The 24,254-nt window shown below is 34.5% G+C and overlaps 1 protein-coding gene across 1 annotated transcript; it reads left to right on the top strand.

Moving 5' to 3' along the window:
• The first annotated feature begins 242 nt into the window (after positions 1-242).
• On the top strand, positions 243-3,593 carry LOC125667450 (E3 ubiquitin-protein ligase Trim36-like). The gene is made up of 2 exons (XM_048900975.2): positions 243-368; positions 693-3,593. Exon 2 carries the CDS (start codon positions 720-722, stop codon positions 2,394-2,396), a length of 1,677 nt encoding a protein of 558 aa, XP_048756932.2. The 5' UTR covers positions 243-368; positions 693-719; the 3' UTR covers positions 2,397-3,593.
• The last annotated feature ends 20,661 nt before the right edge of the window (positions 3,594-24,254 follow it).

Consider the following 24,254-nt stretch of genomic DNA (forward strand, 5'->3'; position numbering starts at 1 on the left):
TTACTTGAAGGGATCGAGAAACCTGTTACATGTACAGGGCTGTGCTTGCTCCAACACTTAAAGCTCTGTCAACATATATGTGTATAAGGTTACACTGTCATCCATTCTGAATAAGAAGCTTGTCCTATTCTCCTATAACCCTTTACAACATTTATTATGAATTATCTATGAGAGGCCTGTCCTACATTTCTGTACTTTAACTGAGCCTTTTAAAAATGTCTGTTATCAGGTAACCATTAAACACCTGAGTGTCACATGACAACAGACTACCAGGAAGAATAAACACCAAACCGAAAGTTAAACAAAATGGCTGAACCACCCACTGGATGAGATGGATACAAAAACTTACAGAAATGGAAAATTAACAGGTAAGTGGTATTCATAATTGTAGAATGGGCTGATGTCAGTGCTCCAGTTCATCTTCAATTATCCTTTACTATCCATACATGTACTAATACCTGCTTTTATGGGGCGTGGCTTGAATTGCAATGGGCATGAATAACTTGTGTCATCATAGTTAAGACATAAAAACATCTGATTCAGGGTGTTCGGATGTAAATCCTGGTCTGTTACCAGATAGTTCTGTAGTATGATTGGAGATTCAGGGAGTTTACTCTATGACATGGTGATGACAAGGCACTCTCCAAACTTAATTTGCATAGGTCAGAATTATAAACTTATCTTTATTTTAGATGTGACCAACGTCTGAGAATCAACGAATGGCTACTGCCACCACCCAGGCACAGGAGCTCATCACCTGTGACCTAAACTGTGTCAAGCCTGTCCAGCAATTCTGTAACAGCTGCCAAGTCGGTCTGTGTGAAGACTGCATCAACAAACATGTTAAAAGCCTCAAGTCCATGAAGCATGACATTGTTCCCTTCACAAAGCGCACAGTCCAGCTGGTGTTCCCTCAGTGTACATCTCATTCCCACCAGAGATGTGAGGGCCACTGTCAACAGTGCGATGTCCCAGTCTGCATAAAATGTCTTCTGGGTCCTCGTCATAAAGGTCATGATGTTGGGGACATGGCAGACATCATTACCAAAAAGAGAGAAAATATCAAAAGAGAAACAGAAGAAATTGAAAGCCGTATTATTCCCAAGAACAAATCAAATGATGCAGATGTTGAAAAGAAAATTTCCAAATCCAATGCCCACTACTCTGGTTTAGAAAAAGAAGCTAAGGATAAAAGAAAGAAATGGCACCTAGAAGTAGACAATATTTTTGACACACTTGAATCACTGATCCAATCACTCAAAGTTCAAGAAATTACCATTCTGAAGTCATGCCAGTCCCAACTCAGAAGTCAAAATTCCAGTATGACCCAAACTGTTCAAGAAAACAAAGAAATCCTGAAGTCCAACAAAGTGTTTGATGTCAGCCATTACAAATCCAAACTGACTGAATTCAGAGCCATTCCACAAGTACCTGATGTAATGTCACCCTCTCTCAAAACAAACACAGTCCAAGGGAGAGAACTCAGCCTAGAATTAGGAGAATACAGGGCCACACTGACACAGACAACACTATCACTACCCAGTCTGACAGATGAAGTCCTCCATTTATATGTTAAGGAATTATTAAAAGAAGCCAAAGTGATTGCAAACATTCCAACAAATGTCAAAGAGTTAAACACAGTAGCCTGTGTTGGATCAGATAGAGCTTGGATTAGTGGAACAGACAAAATGATACGATTTGTTGACATACATGGAACTGTTACTGACACTGTCAACAGTACATGTAATATGTCCCCTTATGACATTACAGTGAACAGACAGGGAGAACTGATTTACAGTGATACCATCAGTAGAACTGTGAACATTGTCAGACACGGGAAGACTGAGACACTGATCACCACACCACGGGGCTGGAAGCTAGGGGGACTGTGCTGTACCAGATCAGGGGACATCCTGGTCAATATGAAAAGTACTGATGATCGCCACTGCAAAATCGTTCGTTATCAGGGAGAGAGAGTCACACAGGAAATAGATAAAGATGAACGCGACAATCCAATCTATAAAGGGGGGAGATATGGAGTGTTTATGACGGAGAACGACAATGGTGACATCGTGGCTTCTGATGTTAATGCTGACAGAGTGGTAGTGGTGGACAGGAGAGGAAAAGTCCGATTCCGATACAACGACAAACCACCGGGGGAAAAGAAATCATTCAATCCTGCAAAGATAGTGACCAACTCCATGTGTCATATCATTGTGGCAGATTTTAACAATGCCTGTCTACACATTCTAGACCAGAATGGACAATTCATTAAATGTGTGGACAATTGTGGATTATATGATGAGCCTTTTGGACTGAGTGTGGACAGTGAGGGGAGATTGTGGGTAGGGTTGTTCAAATCAGGAGAAATGAAAGTGATCCAGTACATGAAATAAACACCCAGACATTCACACTTAAGGTATTCCATGTATAATGAAAGGATAATGAACAATTTTGAAGGATTTAGATCAACATAAAAGTTTATTGTTAAATAATGATGAAAGTGAAGCAGATGAAATTCACATGCCTGATAAATGATTAGAATCTGACCTTTTTACATTTAAGACTTTATGGAAGAGTTGTCTGCCCTTTGTAAAAATAAGAAAAATCTAATTTTCTAAAAATGTGTGTGGTCAATGATTAATTTTATTTCATATTTTCATAAAAAGAAAGTGTAAGTAACTTTCTACCAAGAGATTTGTATGAAAATATAATTTGTTTTTAAAATATTGTAATAAAACATGGTTTTCCCATATACTTCAATGTTGAATTCAAGGTGAAATAAATCAAGCAGTAAACAAAATTTTGAAAATTCCTATGGTGGACTATTTTTATTTGATGAACCCTTCAAAATGATACCATGATTACAAATATTCCACCATCCATTTATTAGATATGAGATATGGTCATTATACATTGAATACCTTAAGTACATGTATCAAGTGTATCAAGAAAACATATCTGAATATTTTACTTAAAATAACTGTTAATGGCAAACTAATAATTCAAGGTTATGACAAACAATATGACTTCAGCTTCTTGATAATCAATTTTCCAAGTTGATGTAGGAATATGACATAATCACCTGTATACATGGTGTATTGTGTTTACGTCTCAAGGATTCATTATGTGATAGCATGTTTTGTGTGTGATCATCTCTTACAATGAGACAGGCTGCTTTGATATAAACTTTCTTTTTCTATCTCAATTACAGTATGAATAATAAGCACATCGAAGTTGTTACAAATTATGTAAATATTGAACATCAATAGTCATCATTAGGTGAAATAATTCATAATTCTTTCCCCCTCTCAATCACAGTACGAATACCAGGACATTGAAATTGTTACAAATTATGTTTTCAAGTAGTAGATACTATTAGGTGAAAGATTTTCCCTCGATATAATACTTTATTTTTATGTATCATAGATGATCAGAGTTAAAAAAAAAAAAAAAAAAAAAAAAAAAAAAAACAACACGACATTCTCACATTCAAGGTATTCTATTTTACTACTATCTGGTTGTATATAATATCAAACTATATATTCATGTACTAAGTACAATGCACATAAAATAAACGTAGAGTTGAGACATTTTGTGTCATTATTATTATACTTGCACTTTCTAAAGGAAGTTTGCTTATATTGCTGTTACCCTGATCAATCCGTCTGTCACACTTTCTTCTTCATCAAACTGGTCTTTTATTTTAAGCAGTAACCAAATATTTTGGAATATGATAAGTGGTGTCCGGTAGATGTGCAATAAGGTTTCGGAATTTTTAATTTTGCCCTGCGGACAAAATAGAGGTCAAAGCAATGATTTTTTTTCTATAAAAAAAAAACACAAAAAAACCCTGGTTCCCAGAACTCATCTTACATTCTAGAGATGGACCAGTGTAACAATAGATTACTTAATGCTTCTTGAAATATGCAGCATGTTATATGGTAATTATTATGGATTCTGTGTTAGTTACACAAGTACGACGGAGAGCATATTTAAAGGCAAACACTTTCGTGCAGGTATTATTGTCTGGTGACAGCATCTAGAGGGCTACATTTATTTATGATGTTGATTAATGTCCATCAGTTTGTTGTACATGAGTCGTGTTGATGAATTGAACTATCGATGACAAACTGTATCAGTGAGTTGTTCACATTAAATAACAATAGTGAACTCAATAAATGGTGTATAAAGTAAGAAATATGGCAGACACTGAGAACTTTCAGGGATTTAACAATATCAGTCAGCACAATTAGGCCACACCACTTACCCTAGTCATCTTGTCCCTGTTACAGTTCAACTGTTATGACTTTTGAAGCATTTTTGTTGGCAAACTTTATTCTTATGAAAAATTTTGACCACATATTATGGCCCCAACCTAGCCCCAAAGAATCACAACATAACTGATAATGAATTCACATAACAGATAGATTCCTCAACACCAATGACTAATATGACCTTGTTGTTCTGGACCAAGGTCAAAGGGTCATAGATCATGGTAAGAAGTAAAATATCTTGCCATAAGAAATATATTTACAAAATACTCTATCTTAAATAGTTCAGAAGGTATTGATTTGGTCAGGTGTTTTGAACAGTAGGTCAAAGTCACAAGATCAAACACAATCGTATCACGAGGTCTTGTTATAAAACTCTATATACAAAATATAGAAACCCTATGTTAAATAATAATAAAGATATTTAACAGGTTACATTTTCTTAAAAGTAGGTCTATCTGTGACTTGTGTCTTGTCGTGTACCTGTAAAGTGCGAAACGAAACGAAATCTACCGAAACGAAACAGATTGTATAACCGAACTCTTTTATTTATAATAAATTGAAAATGGTGTCTCAGGCCCCTGTGAAAGTTACCACATATAAATGAAATTCGCCTCCCTTTTGATGTAGGCTTTCGGCTTGACTTGATACAAAGGTTTAAAAGTTGGAAAGGGGGGGGGGTGGGGTGAGTAAATACCATGTGCAATTAGTTTCGGATCCATATTTGAGAACGGAGGGTTACAGTCTCAGATGTCTGGGGAAACACACTAAACAAGGGGGGGGGGGGTCGCCGGTATAGGGACAAATTTTGACTCCCATAGAAAAATGACCCCCTAGCCGTAGAAAAATTGGATAATTTTGTAGAAAGAAGACCCAGGGGTCATTATTGTGCGTGTGATACCTGAAAAATAATGACCCCCGTAGAAAAATGGCCCCTCCCTTTCTTAGCAGATTGATTTATTTTAAAGGAGTTAATACGGGTTTTCAGGTCATTATTTACCCAGAGTTATCGTTCCTGCTGCTCCTCTTGTCAAATTTATTCCATGTGTAAAAAAAATTTCACGGTTAATAAAATAAAAGTAAGAACTAGTTCATTAAATTTGAGGAAAACCCACTGTAGGTTCCATGACCAATTACAACTGGAAAAAAACCCGCACATTTCAAGGACGGATCCAGCGAATTTTCAAAAAGGGGTTCTACCATAAATTTTAGTTTTCAAAAGGTGAGTTCCATTCTCAAAATGTGTTATTTTTACCTCATTAAGCAACATTTTGTAACGATAGGCAAAGGTACAACCTATAAAACCTCCACACCTCCCTCTGAATCTACCAATGTATTTATGCTATCTATTTACATGTATAGATCTTGTGTAATCAAACACACACATAAAAAGGAGCTGCGTCTAAATACAATACTTCTTGTGTCACAGAGAGGCGTGAAATCTTCTTAAAACTGATGAATTGACATAAATTTTTTGCAACTGAAGTCAATAGCTTATTTCATTTACGCATCATTATCGTTTTTCAAGAATTTTGAAAAATGAGTAAGTGTTGATAGAGGTATTAGTGAGTATGCGAACGATAACTTTGGGTAGACTATAGCATTTCACTGGATAATTTATGCCTATCAGGGGTGTAGGACAAGGGGACGGGGGCACGTGCCCCCTCACTTTTGGACGATAGGGGGGGCACAAGTGGGTTTGTGCCCCCTCACTTTTTTAACACAAAATTAACATAGATTGATCAGATGAGAATATACCACGGTTAAAAAAATACTCAATTCTAATATAGGTTCTCAGCACTCAAAGCATTATTTCTTGCATGTATATAACCTATTCTCTCCGTACTACATTTTTTTGACCGAGTTACGTTTTAAACCGTCATAAAATTGTTAGTTACAAGAAAAATGTTCTCACGGTGAAAATAGTTATATCTCATTTATATTAGAAGGGGATCCCCCATTGCAATGTTCAAAAGTGCAGTATGTCGTACACAGTACAGGGGAGTAGGGGAAGGTACAGCCGGGGCACATCCCCCCCCCCACTTTTCAAAGGGGGAAGAAGTATGGTTGTACCCCCCCCCCCTTTGCTCATAGACACTTATAAGGTGGAACGTGATAGAGGCCTTTGAGGAAGTTACAAAACTATATACTTAAATTATAAAACAAATATGTAGACGGATTTCTTCATGAAATTACGTTCAAAATGTGATTTTAAAATGTTCCCTTCAATATTTATCATAACCGACCCATACAATGGTCCACGAAGCAAATATGTCAAATCAATAAATGTTTTATCGTTGAGCATGACATTATGAAGTGCGATTGCTCTGCAGACAAAGTCCCTATCATGCGTGTTAAATGCATCGTAGAATATACCATCAGAGCAATTGCACTTCATTTCTTATATGATAGATATTTTGCTTTTCGATTCATATCATAGTACTATATCACAGCATATGATTCAATATCATAATATGATTAAATGGAATAGCATCATATGTATCAATATCAGAATAAATGTTTACAATGTGATATGATACGATATTGTACGATACAAAATCATATGATAACCTACTATTATGTATATTATATATTTATTACAAATAACATTACATAATTTCATGCTATAATGGTATCATAAGATGTACCATATATCCACAATCACATCAGCCAAGCAAGTGTGAATGAGATAGGATCAGTAGATCTTCCATATGTATAAACCTCTAAGAATAGTCTCGGAGAAAATCCAAAACAGGCTACATGTAGCTCTATGCTATGCATGTATATTCATAACAACATTAACAATTCAAGTCTGATGAGAAATGTTCTTGACGAGTATCTGTCTGCATTCTTAAGCAAAGTCTTGACGAGTATTTGTCTGCATTCTTAAGCAAAGTCTGACATTTGATATCATACTCCATATTCTTTGTAAAATATGCATAGCTACATTGACTATACGCAATTCTGAATGGGTTAGCATAACACTCTAACCTTAAAAACACATGGGGACAAGGATTTCACAATTATGGTAGTAGCTACTCTGTGTATATCAAATCAATTACGCACTCTGTTTGCATGTTATGGTCCTTAGTGTAGAATAAACTAATGCATGTTTACAAATGTAACTATAGAGCCCCCTTCCACGCCTGAACCCATATTCCCTTTATGGCAAGACGATTGCATTTATCTCGATATAACTATGCATGTATTTACTCGTAATAACGAATATAACTCGTTGTGACTAGACACTTATTTGGTACGAGTCACTATTTTGTTAAAACAAGTAAATTCTTATTTTTGAAACAAAATTACAATTCCTAATATGTTTTAATCTGGTTACGTTTCATATGAATGATAGATTTACTTATAATATGACAATGTTGGACTGCCTCCCTTAGGCATTACCAGAGAAATAATCCTTAATAAAATTTACAAGGGGGTCATTATTCTACGGGGGTCATTTTTGTAAACGTGAAATGGACTGATTTTTTGAAAAAGACATTTGTTCTACGGCCAAAAGGGGTCATTATTCTACGTCGAACAATGACCGGGGGTCATTATTCTATGGGAGTCAAAATTTGCCTCTACACCGGCGTTCTAAAGACAAATCTATGTATACATGTGGATATTGTGTATTTGTATATCAAACGGTGGATTATGAGTACATCTTCCCGTTTTCTTTGTAATTTCTGCTTCCCTTGTTCATATGCCTTTTAGTTTTACAAAATGCTGACCTCCTCCTAATACTATTGCATAAAATATTTTCCGTTCCGTTTTCAATTCCCCGTCTTAGCAGCACCCCAAATATATGGAGTTATCTTTAGACTTACTACATATCAATAATGATTTTTAATAATACATGTATATATATCTTACCGAATTGCATTCATATAATAATTATGGTATACTATTGATTTTTTTCCATTATTGAAAGTACTCGCACCTCAGCAGTTAGATATAAAATAAGAGGTTGAGAGCTCTTCCTGCTCTAAACTTTCTCAGACATCAGGCGGCCGTTTCACTAAACGATCGTAGATCGTAAACGTAGACTTAAATGTGGACGTAGCACGTACGACCGTTTCACTAAAAGTTACGATTTGCGATTTACGATCAGTATTGATTGTAACCCTACGAGTGGTCTAGGGCTATCGTAAGTGCTTCTACATGCACGTGTAACGTGTTTTGTACTGGGTTCTCAGGGATAATATAATAATTTTCCTCTAACTCTGCCTGAGTTAATAATGATTGGTATAATGATTTTTCTCTAATTGGGTAATACTTCAATCACTTATATAATCAATGGAAATAATGTACGAGGTGGGCTTTCTTATTTCACCGTGTGTCTGTACCCGGTTCCTGTTGAGAGTGAAGCACTTGTGTCTCAATCTTCTTCAGATTTACTGCACAAAGCACTCCACCTCAATTTCCTGGGTTTCTTGCCACTGGTTTCTGCTTTACCCTACCTCTGATTTCTTCTTTCTATTTTCTTCTTTCTTTCCGAGCTTCTCCGCTGCTGTTCACTTCCAACTTTTTTAGATTCTGCAGTGTAGCAATTTATATACCCTTGGAGTAGTCCACTCCAAGGGAAGTCAGGTCGTTCCATTATTCCCACATGAATCAAGTTCATTAGAACGTTTCTCTTTATAGGATATTATCATTACATTACCCACGCCTCTGATTTCATGCGTCCCGCATGTTTATTGATTCTCTCAACTCTTTGTTTTAAAGATTTTTTTTATTATTATTATTCATATTCTAAACATAAAGATCAACACATGTCCACCTCTGCTTCATACTTAGATATTTTATTGAAAGTAGACATTAACGGCAAACTAACAACTCAACTGTATGACAAACGGGATGATTTCAGCTTCTCCATCGTCAACTTCCCACATTTATGTAGCAATATTCCATTATCACCTGCATATGGTGTTTATATATCTCAACTGATTCGATATGCAAGAGCTTGTTCTGGGTATAGTCAGTTTTTAAATCGAGGTAAGCTACTGACAAACAAGTTGATGGTACTGGGATTTCAACAGTCTCGATTGAAGTCAGCATTTCGCAAATTCTATGGTCGTTATAACAATCTAGTTCGTCAATACAACCTCGCATTGGGTCAAATGCTGTCTGACGTGTTTCATACCGATTGTTAAACCGTTCTTGGCACACTGATTTTGACTGCGGATAACTCCGTTTACCTGATCAGGATATGGGGCTCACGGCGGGTGTGACCGGTCAACAGGGGATGCTTGCTCCTCCTGGGCACCTGATCCCACCTCTGGTGTGTCCAGGGGTCCGTGTTTGCCCAACTATCTATTTTGTATTGCTTGTAGGAGTTATGAGATTGATCACTGTTCGTTATCTTCACCTTGCATGTACCAACATAACAGTCTGTTAGCGGTAGAAATAAAACACCCAGTTTCATTGCAAAACAAATATAATTGTTTTTCTTTTGTTTTGTTTTCTATAAATTAATCATACCAAACGTCTTCTTCAAATTTTTCTACACTTTCACCCTTCTCTTGGTATCTCCTGGTCACTCTAATTATTTTCTGATGACCTGTTTTCTTCTGTTCATCAAGCTTTACGTTGGTCTACGTTCCAGCATCAATTCTCTCTTTTCTGGCATTTTTGCAACAGGCGCAGTGATGATATTCCAAGGGCGCCTCTTGGGAATCGGGTTCACTAATCTCCATTTCATTCTCAATTTCTATTTCTTTATCTTTGAATTTAACGCCTTGTAAACGTGGTGTTGTTCTTTTACGATAGGTTCTTCCAACCTCCAGATCAGCAGCATCAAAGATCAGTTCTCCTGGGTCTTTGTCCCATTCATCTTCCTCTTGTTGGGAAGGCTTTGGCGTAGATTCTACTTGCTCTGGAATAGCTGCATTGATCTTTTCTACACTCGGGTGAACCCTTTTGTTGTGCCTGGTAAGAATCACCTTTTTCCCAAAAGCTTGGTCACATAAGTCACATTCAAACTTTCGTTTGTTCATGTCAGCCAAACCACATGCCAACAAATGGTTACTCCACTCATCATTTGACGGAAGGCGAACCAAGCAAATCGAACATAAAAATCCTGGTTTTCTAGGTATCAATTTTGTAAGCGGTATCTTTTAATGTCTATTCTATCCTACAAATAAACAAAATTACATTTTAACAATCTTAAGGTTGTTTTTTTTTCAATACTGTATATATTTATATTTATTCAAGAGTGTAACAATACTCAGCTACGAAGTGTAATTAAATTGATAATCACTGTGCCACTTTGGCTTTCTGCGCTGTCTGCGATCAGAATATGTCATTTCTAATTCACTGAGTTCTGAATTTCCAAGCAAATCTATCTTAGTTTCATCACCTTCAGGTTCATCATTCAGACTCTCATGTCGAGTACTTTCTTGATTCTCAATAAAATGTTCAGATTCATTACTTAAGACCTGAGTCCCATAAGGACGTAATCTGTCAACATGCACTATGAGTGTTTTATCGGCATCTTTCTTGCGTATTTTGTATGTAGTATCGGTGTGTTTTTCTTCTATACTATAAGGACCATACCAAAAACTCATCAACTTTGGAGATTTTCCAATTTTTCTTTGTGGGAAAAACACTATTACATCATCACCCACGGTAAAGTTCTTACCAACCACATTTTGATCATGGTATTTCTTTTGTCTTAGCATAGATTGCTTACTAATCTGGCGTGTATATTTATACGCTTCTTCCAGTGTTTCCCGAAATTTCCATACATAATCATGAACATTACTTGGTTTTATGTCACTTGGTAATTCATACATTAGATCCAGTGGAGTGGATACTTCACGTCCCAACATAAGCATATTTGGGGTACTACCTGTGGTTTCGTGAACTGTAGAGCGATATGCCTTGAGAACATATGCCAAATGTTTATCCCAGTCTTGCTGATGGTCAGACACATAAGCAGTCAGCATTGTAGCTAATGTTTTATTAAATCTTTCCACCATTCCATCAGACTTTGGGTGAAAAACTGTAGTTCGGGTTTTTCTGATACCGAGCAGGTTACATAGTTCCTTAAACAACTTACTCTCATACTGTCTGCCCTGATCACTATGAATAATTTCTGGCACACCCAAGTTTGTTATGAATTGCTCTACAATGACTTCCGCTACGGTCAGTGCTTCTATGTTTCTTAATGGGTACGCGTCCGTCCACTTGGTGAAGTAATCTGATATTACTAAAATATATGTATTACCATTATCTGTTTCAGGCAAGGGTCCCATAATATCTGTAGCTACCCGCTCTAAGGGATACCCAGTCTGATCTAACTGCATGAAGTTCTTCCCTGCAGACCGAGTTTTCCTCTTCCGACATTGTGGACACCCTGTTACATAGTTTCTTACATCACTTTGCAAGCCTGTCCAGTAGAATTTTTCTCGAACTCTTGCCAATGTTTTGGTCACACCCAGGTGACCCGAAGTACGTGCATCGTGACATTGTTTAAGAATTTCTTTTCTTTCTGACAAAGGTACTAAAATCTGTCTAAACGCCTTTCTATTACTTATCCATTTTCTACAAAGCAAATCATTTTCAATTTCTAGAGAATTCCACTGAGACCATAATGATTTAACAACGTTGCTTTCACCTTTTATTTCAGTAAATTCTGGACGCTTCTTGTTAATAACCCAGGTTTTTACTTTTTGTAGGTCAGAATCTTCCCTCTGAAGTTCTTTTATTGTCATATTACTCTCATCTTCGGTTGTGTCTGCTGCATGTATAATGTTTACGTTGGGATCTTTCTTATCAATGTCACTCTTTTCAGTGATTCCGCACTGACGGCATGGATATCTACTCAGACTGTCTGCATTGCAGTGTTTTGCACCTAGTCTATGTCTTATATCTAGATCATATGTACCAAGAAACTCAATCCATCTTGCAACCTGGCCCTGTGGGTCTTTAAAATTCATCAGCCACTTTAAAGCGCTATGATAAGTTCTAACAATAGTTTTGTGCCCGTATAGATAGTGACGAAAATGTTGGCATGCATATACTACCGATAAAAGTTCTTTCCTGGTCACACAATATTTACGTTCACTCTTTGAAAGAGTTCTGCTAGCATAGGAAATTACTCTCGTCTGACCTTCAATTTCCTGCGACAAGACTGCACCAATTCCTACTTGACTAGCGTCGGTATCGAGAACAAAGGGTAACGAGAAGTCAGGATGAGCTAGAATAGGGGCACTAACTAAGCGACCTTTTAGTTTTTCAAAAGCTTCCTGACACTCTGTGGTCCATTTAAACACTCTACCTTTTTCTGTCAACCTAAACAATGGTTTAGCTAGAGAGGAGAAAGCAGCTATAAATCTCCTATAATAACCACATAAACCCAAGAAAGATCGCACTTCACTTGCATCAATTGGTACAGGCCAATTTTCAATCACTGCTATTTTCTGATCAGTTTGCATTCCCATGCCAGACACTCTATAACCAAGAAATAAAACTTCTTTTTTAAACAGCGTGCACGTAGAGGGTTTCATTTTCAGCCCAGCTTGTTGGAGTCTTTGAAACACCTGTTCAAGATTCTGTAATGTGTCTTCAAACGATTTACCAAACACAATTATGTCATCTATATACACCAGACATATCTTAAAATGCAAACCAGCAAGGGCAGTCTCCATCAATCTCTTAAAAGTTGCTGGACTGTTGCAAAGTCCAAAAGGCATGACTGAGAATTGAAACAGGCCATTTCTTGTAACAAACGCTGTCTTTTGTTTATCAGCTTCGTCCATTTCAACCTGCCAAAAACCTGAATTAAGATCCAAGGTACAAAACCAGTTAGCCCCTCTCAAACGATCAAGTGAATCGTCGATTCTTGGCAAGGGGTATGCATCTTTTACAGTCTTAGTATTTAGAGACCTGTAATCTACACAAAATCTTTTAGTGCCATCCTTCTTCTCTACCAATACTACCCCGGCATCCCATGGACTTGACGAGAGTTCAACTATACCCCGCTCAATCATATTCTCCACTTCTTTGTCGACAAATTCTGCTGCATGGTAAGGTAGACGTCTTGGCGGTTGCTTAGTCGGCTTTGCACCTTCTGTGTTTATTTTGTGTTTAATTAATGAAGTTCTTCCAAAATCGTCTTTAGACTTGGAAAACAAATGTTGAAACCTTGATAATGTCAATTTCACTTTAGCTTTTTGCTCCTCATTGAGATCTCTAGTGGCTTCATGGTACATTTCAATTAAATGTACTGGGATGCTCTCTTCTTTACCAGTTACAACAGAGTTTAACACGTTCACATCGGCACATTCAGAGATATCCATTACAGGTGATGTCACGCCTACTACCGTGTTCTTATAAATTGTTTGAAGCTAGCCTGACATATTCATGAAACGCAATGCAACACTTTTATCAAAACTAACGAGAGTTCTGGCAACCATTGCTTTCCCACTTCTTTGAAATTTTTCACATGGTTCCACTAACAAGGGTCCCTGAATTGTAGTTCCAGGAGATGACAGTATTTCACCTGTACAAATCATTTCACTTCTAGGTGGAATTACAATAGTTTCGGTCAGACTTACGCGAAAACACCCAATGTGGCCTTGTAACTGTAAGTTCATGCTCTACCCCCATGTACATACATTTTGTGTTGAGATTTTTTTTTTTAACATATCAGTCTTTAATTCCAAAATACATTACTATTTCGGGGTAAAGTCTCCGCAGAGACCCCCTTATAATCTTTACCTAGGGTGCCAGGGGCCTCTTGGATTAGATATATATAGGCATAGGCATACATATACATATATATAAATTTATACATATAATATCTACATATAGAAAACACAAACATATATGCATACATACAAACACACACACATATATATAATAAACTGTTATATAACAAATTTTTTTAACATGTTATGGCAAAAAAGGTTGTATTTTTACGGAAAAACCAACAACACAACAATATAATAATGTACATAAAGAACCTGAAACTGCCATATGCGGCGTTAACAATTCAAAAGTTCATACCACAACCCCCATGGCAGCACTATAGGAGGACAGGACCACTCCTCATAGTGGGAACTTCTTGCAAAATACCAGTATATAAAAGGTTTATTACAAAATTTTATTTGATATAGAAATATAGTTGTTTGTAATCAATTCAAATTGTTCAAAATAAACTCACATTGAAGCATAGTTAAAAATGTGCATATACAGATATTTGTCAGAGGTTTCATATTATAAAAAGTCATACCTGCAAAGGTGTATAAATTACAATTTGTCTTTAATTGCTTTCATAACTTTAGCATATTTTTTATCCTGAATTTTTGTGTACACTTCTGTATAAAAATTCAATTTACTTTTTATGTGATTACATATTTCTTGAGGTTTTTCGTCTTTGTTATCTAATCTACAGTACATTTTATACTTGTATATTTTACAGGCAATAAGAGATATTATGCTATTCAAAAAGAGTGTCTTTTCATTGTTTTCATAGTAAAATCCTATCACAATTGTTTTCCACGATATATCAAATTTTAAAATTTGTTTAACAATGTCCCATATATGAGAAACGTTTTTAAATTTTAAGATAAGATGTTCATTGTTTTCTTTAACATCTCTGCAAAAGACACAAAAATCATTTTCTACCATTTTCCATTTCTTCAGCAATTCTCTGTTACACAATTATAATTAAATTCTGATATACTTCTGTCTCTTATGGATAAGATTTTTTGTTCATAAATAGATTTCCAAGCCGTTTTTGTTATTTCAAAAACCTTTCCGTAATATGCTTGGTGTAATGGAGGTATAAATTTTTCATGGCAAAGAATTTCGTAAATCAACTTTGAATTGATATCACACACTTTAACATGTCCTTTACATAATAAATCGTATGATGTATTCCCATGAAAAATATTTTCGTATCGTATATTTGAAAATTCATAACTTTTGAAGGTTTTTGTTATGACTGTTTTTATAATCATATATTCACACATCCAGTTTTTTTTACATATAAGTTTGTCATCAAACCATTCCAAAGGTTTTATGCCATTTTCATTTACAATATCATTCAAATATTTAAAACCGCTTCTCAGCCAATTATGAAAAAATATTGGCTTGTTTTTGTACATAAAATTTTTATTACACCACAACGGTTCTTTCAATAATGCATTCAGATAAAATTGTTTTTTATTTTTATTTTATTTTTTTTTTACATTCGTTGAAAAATACAAGCATTTCCTTGTAGAATAGAGGAAAATGTTCCATTATTTGATAATCATTTGATTTCGTAATATTTGTTTTACATAGATATTCAAAATCAAAGTATCTTTCTTTGCACAAACTATCTACAAAAAAGAATAGAGAGTTTCTCTCGCTTGAAATCCTGTTTATCCAAGATACTTTTATGGATTTTAATTTCAAAGATACATCGACAATTCCAATGCCTCCCTTTAGGACATTTCCAATCTGTGTATTTCTTTTAATTCTATCTCTTTTGTTCCATATATAGTTATATAACAGACTTTGAAATTTCTTAATTACTTCTTCATTTGGAAAGCTCAGAACTGATCCAACATATATAATCTTTGATATTGCTAGGCTATTGATGACACAAACTTTACCAAAAATGGTTAGTTTTCTTTTTTTCCATGATTCAAACAGTTTTTCTAAGTCATCTACAATTTTTGTCCAATTGTTTTTATAACATATTTCTTTGTTGTGTCCTATATAAATTCCAAGAGTTTTTATGCTATCATTGTTTACGTTAACATTTCTAATTTGTTTATAATGATATTTGTGAGGACCCGTTAATATACATTCTGTTTTTGAGATATTTAAATACATACCCGAAACATTGCTGAATTTTGCTATGACTTTTAAAGAATGTTCTAGAGAGGTTTCATCTTTAAGAGGAAGAGTACAATCATCTGTATGTTGTATAATCTTAATATTTTTAGTCATTCCTGGTTTTTGAAATCCATTAATATTTGAATTCGATCTAATATTTACCGCTAATATTTCTATAACAAAAAGAAATAATATTGCAGAGATGGGACATCCTTGTCTTATACCTCTCTGCATATTGCATGTTTTGGACATCCATCCATTATTTTTTATTTTAAATATAGGTTTATTGTATAGTATGTTGACCCATTTGAGAAAGTTTTCGCCAAAGTTAAATTTTTTAAGAACTTTCGTCATAAAGTTCCATTCCACAGAGTCGAACGCTTTTTGGAAATCAAGAAATAACATTATTGATTCTATATCATTTTCTTCACAATATTCAAAAATATCAATAATTAACCTTGCATTCAGAGCTATATTTCTCCCTTTTATATAAGCTGATTGATTAACATGTATTGCTTTATCCAACACTTTTTGTAGTCTATTAGCTAAAAGGAAAGCTATTATTTTATAATCAGTATTTGTAAGACTAATAGGCCTATAATTGTTAAAACTCTGAGGGTCTCCTTTTTTAAATAAGAGAGTAATTAAAGATAGTCTTTGTGAATATGTCATTGTATTCTTTTGGAAGATCTCTTGAAGAGTGCAATAATAATGTTGTTTTATGTTTTCCCAGAAAGTTTGATAGAATTCACACGGTAATCCATCAGATCCGGGTGATTTATTTTTTTCATAATGAATACTGTTTCCGTACATTCTGATAGTGAGGGAAGGGTGTCTAATTCATTTTTTTCTTCATCATTTAGACTATATTCTAATTGTATATTACTTAAATATTCATTCACTTTATTATCATTTTCATTATTTGATGTATACAATTTTTCATAAAAATTGCATGTAGAATCTAATATTTCATCTTCATCAAAAACTGTACCTTTTTCATTTTTTAATGATTTTATCACATTTGATATTTGTCGTCTCTTTTCTAAATTTAAAAAATAAGAGGTATTTCTTTCTCCCTCTTCAATCCATTTAGCCCTTGATCTTACCTGTGCACCTTTTGCCCTTTTGTTTATTAATTCTGTCGATTCATTTTCTAATTTTCTTTTTCTATTCATATCTATTTTTCATATGGCAAGTCTTCTATCTTACTTGTTTCTCCTTGAATAGAATTTATTTTGTTTTTGTAAGATTTAGATATATTTTTCGATAAATTTATACATTTTGTTTTTATATTCCTTTTCAAATTTTCCCATGAATCTAGTGCATTTTCTTTATCGAAATTATAGTTTTTCAGGAATGTATTCATTTCGTTCATGAAGGTTTCATTTTCAATTAAAGATGTGTTAAATTTCCAGTATCCTGGACCTCTAAGGTTTTCATTTACAATCAAAGAAAAAAATAAACACTTATGATCAGACATCCTAGTACCGTTTGAGTGTGAACCAGGAATGTTTTGAAGCCTTATATTTTCACATTGAAAACAAAAGGTATCGGATAGTAAAATATAATATATTCTACTTGTTGGGATATTTACTCCGTTGCACCATGTATATCCTTTTTTCCCGTTTTTCATAGTTTTCCACATATCGTGTAAATCGAGCTTGTTCAGTAATTGTTTTAAAATTATAACACTTTTATCTGATTCATTTTCTGTTGAGCAATTAAGGTCACCACATATCAATAGATTATCAAAATTTGCTGTATATTTACTAATCCATTCTTTAGCTCGTTTAAAAAAATCACATCTATAATTGATATCGTTTGGAGCATATAAATTAACTACTGTAATAATTTTTTCATCATATGCTATGTTAACCATGAGTTTCCTGCCTGCATTAGATTTATGTATATTTAGTATTTTGAAATTCAAATCTTTATTAAATAATATTGAAACTCCTCTACTGAAAATTGAATCGGAAAAGCAATGTATTGATATACCTTTCCACCTTGCATCATAAGGACCAGAGCCACGAATAGCCAAAAATGGCCCTTAAAATATGGAAAAATTAAAGTAAATGTTGAATAAGAGTATTGGTGTCACAAATACGTATCAGAATCCAGGGTTTAAAAAATCATGTTAGATTTTAAAAATAGAAGCACACCTGAAGCTGTATACATACTAGAACCGGATATGGTTCCGTATTTTCAGTATTTTTTCACCAAAAACTAATAATTTTCAAAGTTTTCCCCACACTGATTTCATCTCGCCCTAGATATCTGAAGTACTCTTTTAATCTACATCTTTTCAACTGCTCATAATTGCAAAAATATTTTAGGGCGAGCTAGGAGCACTATTTTTATTTTTTAAAATACAATATTTCGGATTGCTGCTAAATATTACCTTTATGATGGGTTGGGGTGAAAAAATTAAATTTTACGGTTGTCATGATCGATTTTAGTATGTGAATCATTATAAAATATGTAATATATAGATATTTATGAAAAGAAATATCCGTTACAGGTCAGTGTTTATTTTAAACAAGGAAAATTCCCTTGTCTAAAAATAGTTTTCGGTTGCAACTTGATTCGCCTCCCTTGTGCATATGTACCATCATTTAAAGTCTTTTACATTGCAATTACATTACGTTTTTGTTTTGACATTTTGAATATTTTATTGTTGTATCTTTGGAATTTTTTAATATTCATCCTCAAATGATCCTATAAACTTAACGAACGACAAGGACCGAAAGTGTATATTGTCGTGACGTCAGACGTCTGCTTTCTCATTCGATGTCGGAAGATGACAGATACTTTTTCCAAGCTTCACGTAAGTATTCTTAGATCTTTTTGATATCATATCGGATAATTTCAGTTCTGATATTGTATTGAGAACATTTACCATGTAGTTTTAAACTGTTTTATACACTTTGTGCACAGTAGCCGAACGTGTGATATACGTACGGACTGATGTTACCGTTATCAATTTGACAGCTGATCAAGTTTCGGGGTTGAACAGTACCATGAAAAACATGAAACATATAATCAAAATGAATGTACCTTAAGTGTTATATACACGTTTAGTCTTTGATATAAACGTCTTGAAAATATTAAAACGTTATCACTATGCAATGCACTTACATACATGTACATGTATGCTTCCATTGTTAGATATCTAGCATTAACTAAGAAACTGTAAATAAGCTTCAGGTAGCTCAGAACAGAGTTGTACGTTTTGATTTAAACTTCCATAGTAGATATAGAGCAACCTTTAGGGAATTTAAGGTTCAGATGGATGTTTTCCCAATTTCAATGTCAAAGAGTGAAACAGCAGAATTAAAATAAATCATGTACACAGATATTGTCGAGCAAAGAAATGCTTCCATCGAAGAATGTATAGGTACTCATTCAATTACAATAAGAAATTTCTTCAATCTAGCAAATTGTACTTTAGATGTATTCTGTTGATTTAGTGGTTTGACCTATCTTAAAGAAAACCTAGGCAATATGTCATGAATAACTTAAGGTAGAGCTTTCACACTATATTATAAATATTTCTTGTGACAAGACCTTTGGTGTCATGATCTTTGACTTTGTGACCTAAACATTGACATTTGACCCAAAGGCATAGCATTTCACAAAAATATCTTGCTATTAGGAGTGTGGGGATGGGGAAAGAAAAACTTATGGTGTGGTTATGCATAATAATTTAATTTGTAAATGAAAACTTAAAGGACTTTACATTTTTTACAGTAATGAGTATGCCTCGTTGCGAGAGAAACAATGTTAACTGTGTATGCTGTACTAAAAGAGTTCAACCAAGGGACAGGAGGAAGGTCAACAAGGACATCTGCAAGTATTTAGAGAAAAAGTTTCTGATTTCTGCTACTGAGTATTCTATCATATGCAACAAATGCCGACACAAGTATCGGAATGAACGTTCAAAAAATGTTGATATGCAACAGAAATCATAACTTCCAGAGAGTCATGACGACCTTCAAGTACCAGCACCATTACATTCATCTTCAACAAAAACTTCAAAGAGTCCTCCATCTATTTCCCTACCAATTTCATCAACAGTGAAGAGTCATGCATACTGTTTCATTTGTAAGAGTACCAGGACCCAAGTTAGTTGTTGTGCCCTCAGAATGTAGACTATCTGTTTTTGTTAATCAAAACATTCTGATTGCAGAAAGAAACAGATGTTGTCCAAATCATTTAAAAGATGGAATTTTTACCTCTGAATCCCTTCAAAATTTGAAAACAACAGACCATACTTTTCTCAATAGACATTCTGTGCTGGATCTCATTACTAAAACGCGTCATCTTTGCCAAGTCAACAAAAACTACCGACTTCATTTTGACAGCAAAGAAAATCTTACCAATGAGGACTACATTTCTATAACTGGTCTGAACAAAGAAAACTTTCAGGATTTGTACAAGACTATACAACTTCATATCAGAAACACTCCATCTAGAAGTGTCAGAACTACCTTGGCTGTTTTTCTTTGCAAGTTGCACTCTGGACTCTCAAATAGATTTCTGGCAACTTTGTTCAACCTCACAAAATCAAGTCTACGGAGAGCAGTAAAAACAATTCGTCAAGCTATGATGGAAAATTTTGTTCCACAGAATCTGGGTTTTCATCATGTGACTCGTGAAAAGGTAATTGAAGACCATACGCGTCCTCTGGCAGCATCACTCTTTGGAACATCAGGAAAGGAGGTAATATTGGTTCTCGACGGAACATACATTTATATTGAAAAGAGTTCCAACTTCCATTTCCAGAGGAGATCATTTAGTTTGCACAAGGGAAGACCTTTGTTGAAACCTATGGTAATTGTAACAACATCTGGATATTTTGTTTCTGTTCTTGGACCTTATCTTGCTGATCCCAGAAACAATGATGCTTCAATTTTGACACATATAATCAAAACAAATGTGGAGGACATCAAACATTGGATTCAAGATGAGGATATTTTTGTTGTAGACAGAGGATTTAGAGATGCTATTCCTTTTCTTGAGGATATGGGAATTCAAGCAGAAATGCCAAAATTCATGATAAAGGGCCAGAAGTAGTTGTCCACAGAAGATGCAAATATGAGCAGATTAGTTACCAAAGTAAGTAATTTGAGTATATAGTGTACTGTATGCATGCTTGTGGCTTACGTATATCTGATGACTTGCATATTAATAACAGGTTATAAAGCTTACAGAAAGATTCATGTCAAATACCATAAGGTAAAATTACTTTACTTTGATTGCAGATTCGTTGGGTAGTGGAGTCCTCGAATGCAAGAATCAAAAGGTGGAAATATCTCGGTCACATGTTGCCAACCAACCAAATTCCTTATATTGGTGATTACGTAAAAATTGTGTGTGCCTTAAGTAACAAGTATTTCCCAGAGTTGAATACATGCTTAAGCAGAGATGACGATGAAGCCCAAGCAGCAAAAATGTTGTATCTATCAAAGCAAGGCAACACTTTGAAGGAATATGTAGAGCAGAACAACCTTCATCGTAAAACAGCTCCTTGGAAAGCAGCTTCAGAGATAAACCTAAATAATTTTCCTGCACTTGATGATGAGCAGTTGAGAAATCTGACTATTGGAACATACCAGCTTAAACTATCAACCAGTTATATTCAAGAGCATATAGAAAATGACAGTGTCATTCAGTTTCATGAGGATGATGAATAGTTACTTCGTATAAGAATACAAAGTCGACATATATCTTCGAAAAAGTACACTTTATGGATTAAATACAATGATGTTTGTGAAGAGTCATGGTATTGTTTGTGTCGATGTGGAGCTAGAGTGGTTGGAATTTGCAGCCATGTCTCAGCCATTTTGTGGTACCTTGGCAAAGCCAAGGAAATGGACAGCAAGTCAATTGGAGTGCGTGATTGGAGCAAGCATGTCCTTGATGCCAGTGACATTCCTTCTGTTCTTGACCAGTCAGATGATGACAGTGAAAATGATGCAATTGAAGAATAGATTTTGAATCTTTGATTCTATTGAACATATTTTGTAAGGTTATGTAAAATGTTGAGTTCTACACTCACTGTAAATAATATACATTCACTGTTGGAGAAGTCTAAACTTTGAAGAGATGTAATGTACCAAATGATGATGATTAATTGAATACCATATCATACTTCATAATTACTTATGTATACAATAATTCATTATATGCTGCAAATGATTTAAACTATCAAGAGTAAATAAAAATATTAGGATATGAATAATTGTAGATTCTAGCCAATATTTATTTACAATCCTATATTTGCAAGGAATCAGTTCTGTATCAAGTAAAACTAAAGAACAACCTAATATCATATTTATCAGCATGTAAAGTTTGGCATTTCATGAAATTGTTAGATGGCTTATTTAAAGCCCTTTATTACATTTTTGACAGTTAATGCTTGTGCGTATGTGTGTGAATGTTTCATGTTTGAATAACTAAATAAAAATCAAATTGAAATTGTCTAATTGATTTTTATATCTTTTGCATCTTTCTTGAAGTACTAAGTACTACATTTTCAGCACAAAATTGTATTGTGCATCAATAAAGAGACAGCTAACATGTTAAAAGAGGTAAAAGAAATTCTAAAGAAATATTGATGAACAGAAAATTAAATGTTCGATTGTTGGATTTAGAATTTATTTCTTATCTTTATTTTTTTAATTAATGAATTCATGTCACAAATGTTATGGAGTTATAATAATAATAAGGCAGTTTGAAATACACACAGATATGTATTATTGTAATAAATGATCAGGATAGGAAAATAATGGCATTAGATAATAAATAGAACAGAATTTACCTGATGATGATATCACATGAACATTTTTCTTAGCCGCATGTGAAATAGATTATCTTCATATGACTAAACTAAATTTACAATTTACTTTTATAACGGCTAGTTTTTCTACCCCCTCCCCTTACCCAGCCACCATAAATGTAGCTCTATATAGCAAATCACAAAATTTTATACAATTACAATAGTAATTTTGTTTCGCTTATCTAGGGGACTTTAACATAAAAGTACATGAAACGTTGCAAAATCGTGACGTTAAGTTGCAAAATTGTGACGTCAATAAAAATTGGGCCAAAAACAATGGATACTTTGAATGTCAATAACTAAACAAAATGAAAAGATATTGGAAAAATAATAGCATATTTGAAACATAGATATTCTTGGCCTTTGTCCCTGAAAATAATATCAATTTCCGACTTAGGGCCATTTTTGGCTATTCGTGGCTCTGGTCCTTTAGTACATTTTTTTCAATATAGTGGGTTTCATGCATAAATATTACATCAAAACAGCTATCATTATTGGCTATTCGTGGCTCTGGTCCTTTAGTACATTTTTTTCAATATAGTGGGTTTCATGCATAAATATTACATCAAAACAGCTATCATTAATCCAGGTATAAAATTTTATATGTTTTTCTGCAGTATTTAAACCCCTGCAGTTCACTGAAATAATATTTAACTTGTTCATGCGTATGACTGACTAGCGTTTTTTGGGGTTTTTGTTTTTTGTTTTTGTTTTTTTTTTTTTTGTTTGGTAGACTTAACTCTGCTTTTTGCCCTGCTTGTTTCTTGTTGATCTAGAGGAATTATTGGTAGCTGAATTTTCGTCCGTACGCTGCAATTTGGCTGCCATGCCGTCGAGGATACGTCCAAGCTTATTTTCACCTGGCCAATGTTGCATTAGAGTATGAGATGTTCCGGTCACGTTCAGCCCGCTACCCCAATAAGTATCCCACGTCGATTCCACCAGAATATCTGATTTTCTGATTTTTTTTAAAAGCACTTCTGAATTGTGAACAATGCTGTAGTTTAGATTCCAGTATTTCCCGCATAACGGAGTCTTTAGATGTAATCCAAGCATCAGATTCCAGGACCTGACCTCCTACACGTTTGGCATCTAAGGCGGTTTCAGCTTTACTTACGGCTTCTGCACGGTTAAGATCACCAGAACGTAAGGATTTGATGTGTTGGAAAGCATGTTCGGCTGAAGGATATGTTTGCCCGAAAACCTTTAACTCAGTAGAAAAGAAATTTGAAAGAGGGTTATCTTTTCCAGAGAAGCATACTATGTCCTCCTGGTGAGTGACATAAGATCTGCGTTTATCCGAT

This window comes from Ostrea edulis, chromosome 7 (assembly GCF_947568905.1).
Source record: "Ostrea edulis chromosome 7, xbOstEdul1.1, whole genome shotgun sequence".
In the NCBI taxonomy this organism is placed as follows: domain Eukaryota; kingdom Metazoa; phylum Mollusca; class Bivalvia; order Ostreida; family Ostreidae; genus Ostrea; species Ostrea edulis.

What these genes read in the sequence shown, in the direction of transcription:
- LOC125667450 (XM_048900975.2), top strand. Translation starts at nt 720, where the DNA reads ATGGCTACTGCCACCACCCAGGCACAGGAGCTCATCACCTGTGACCTA.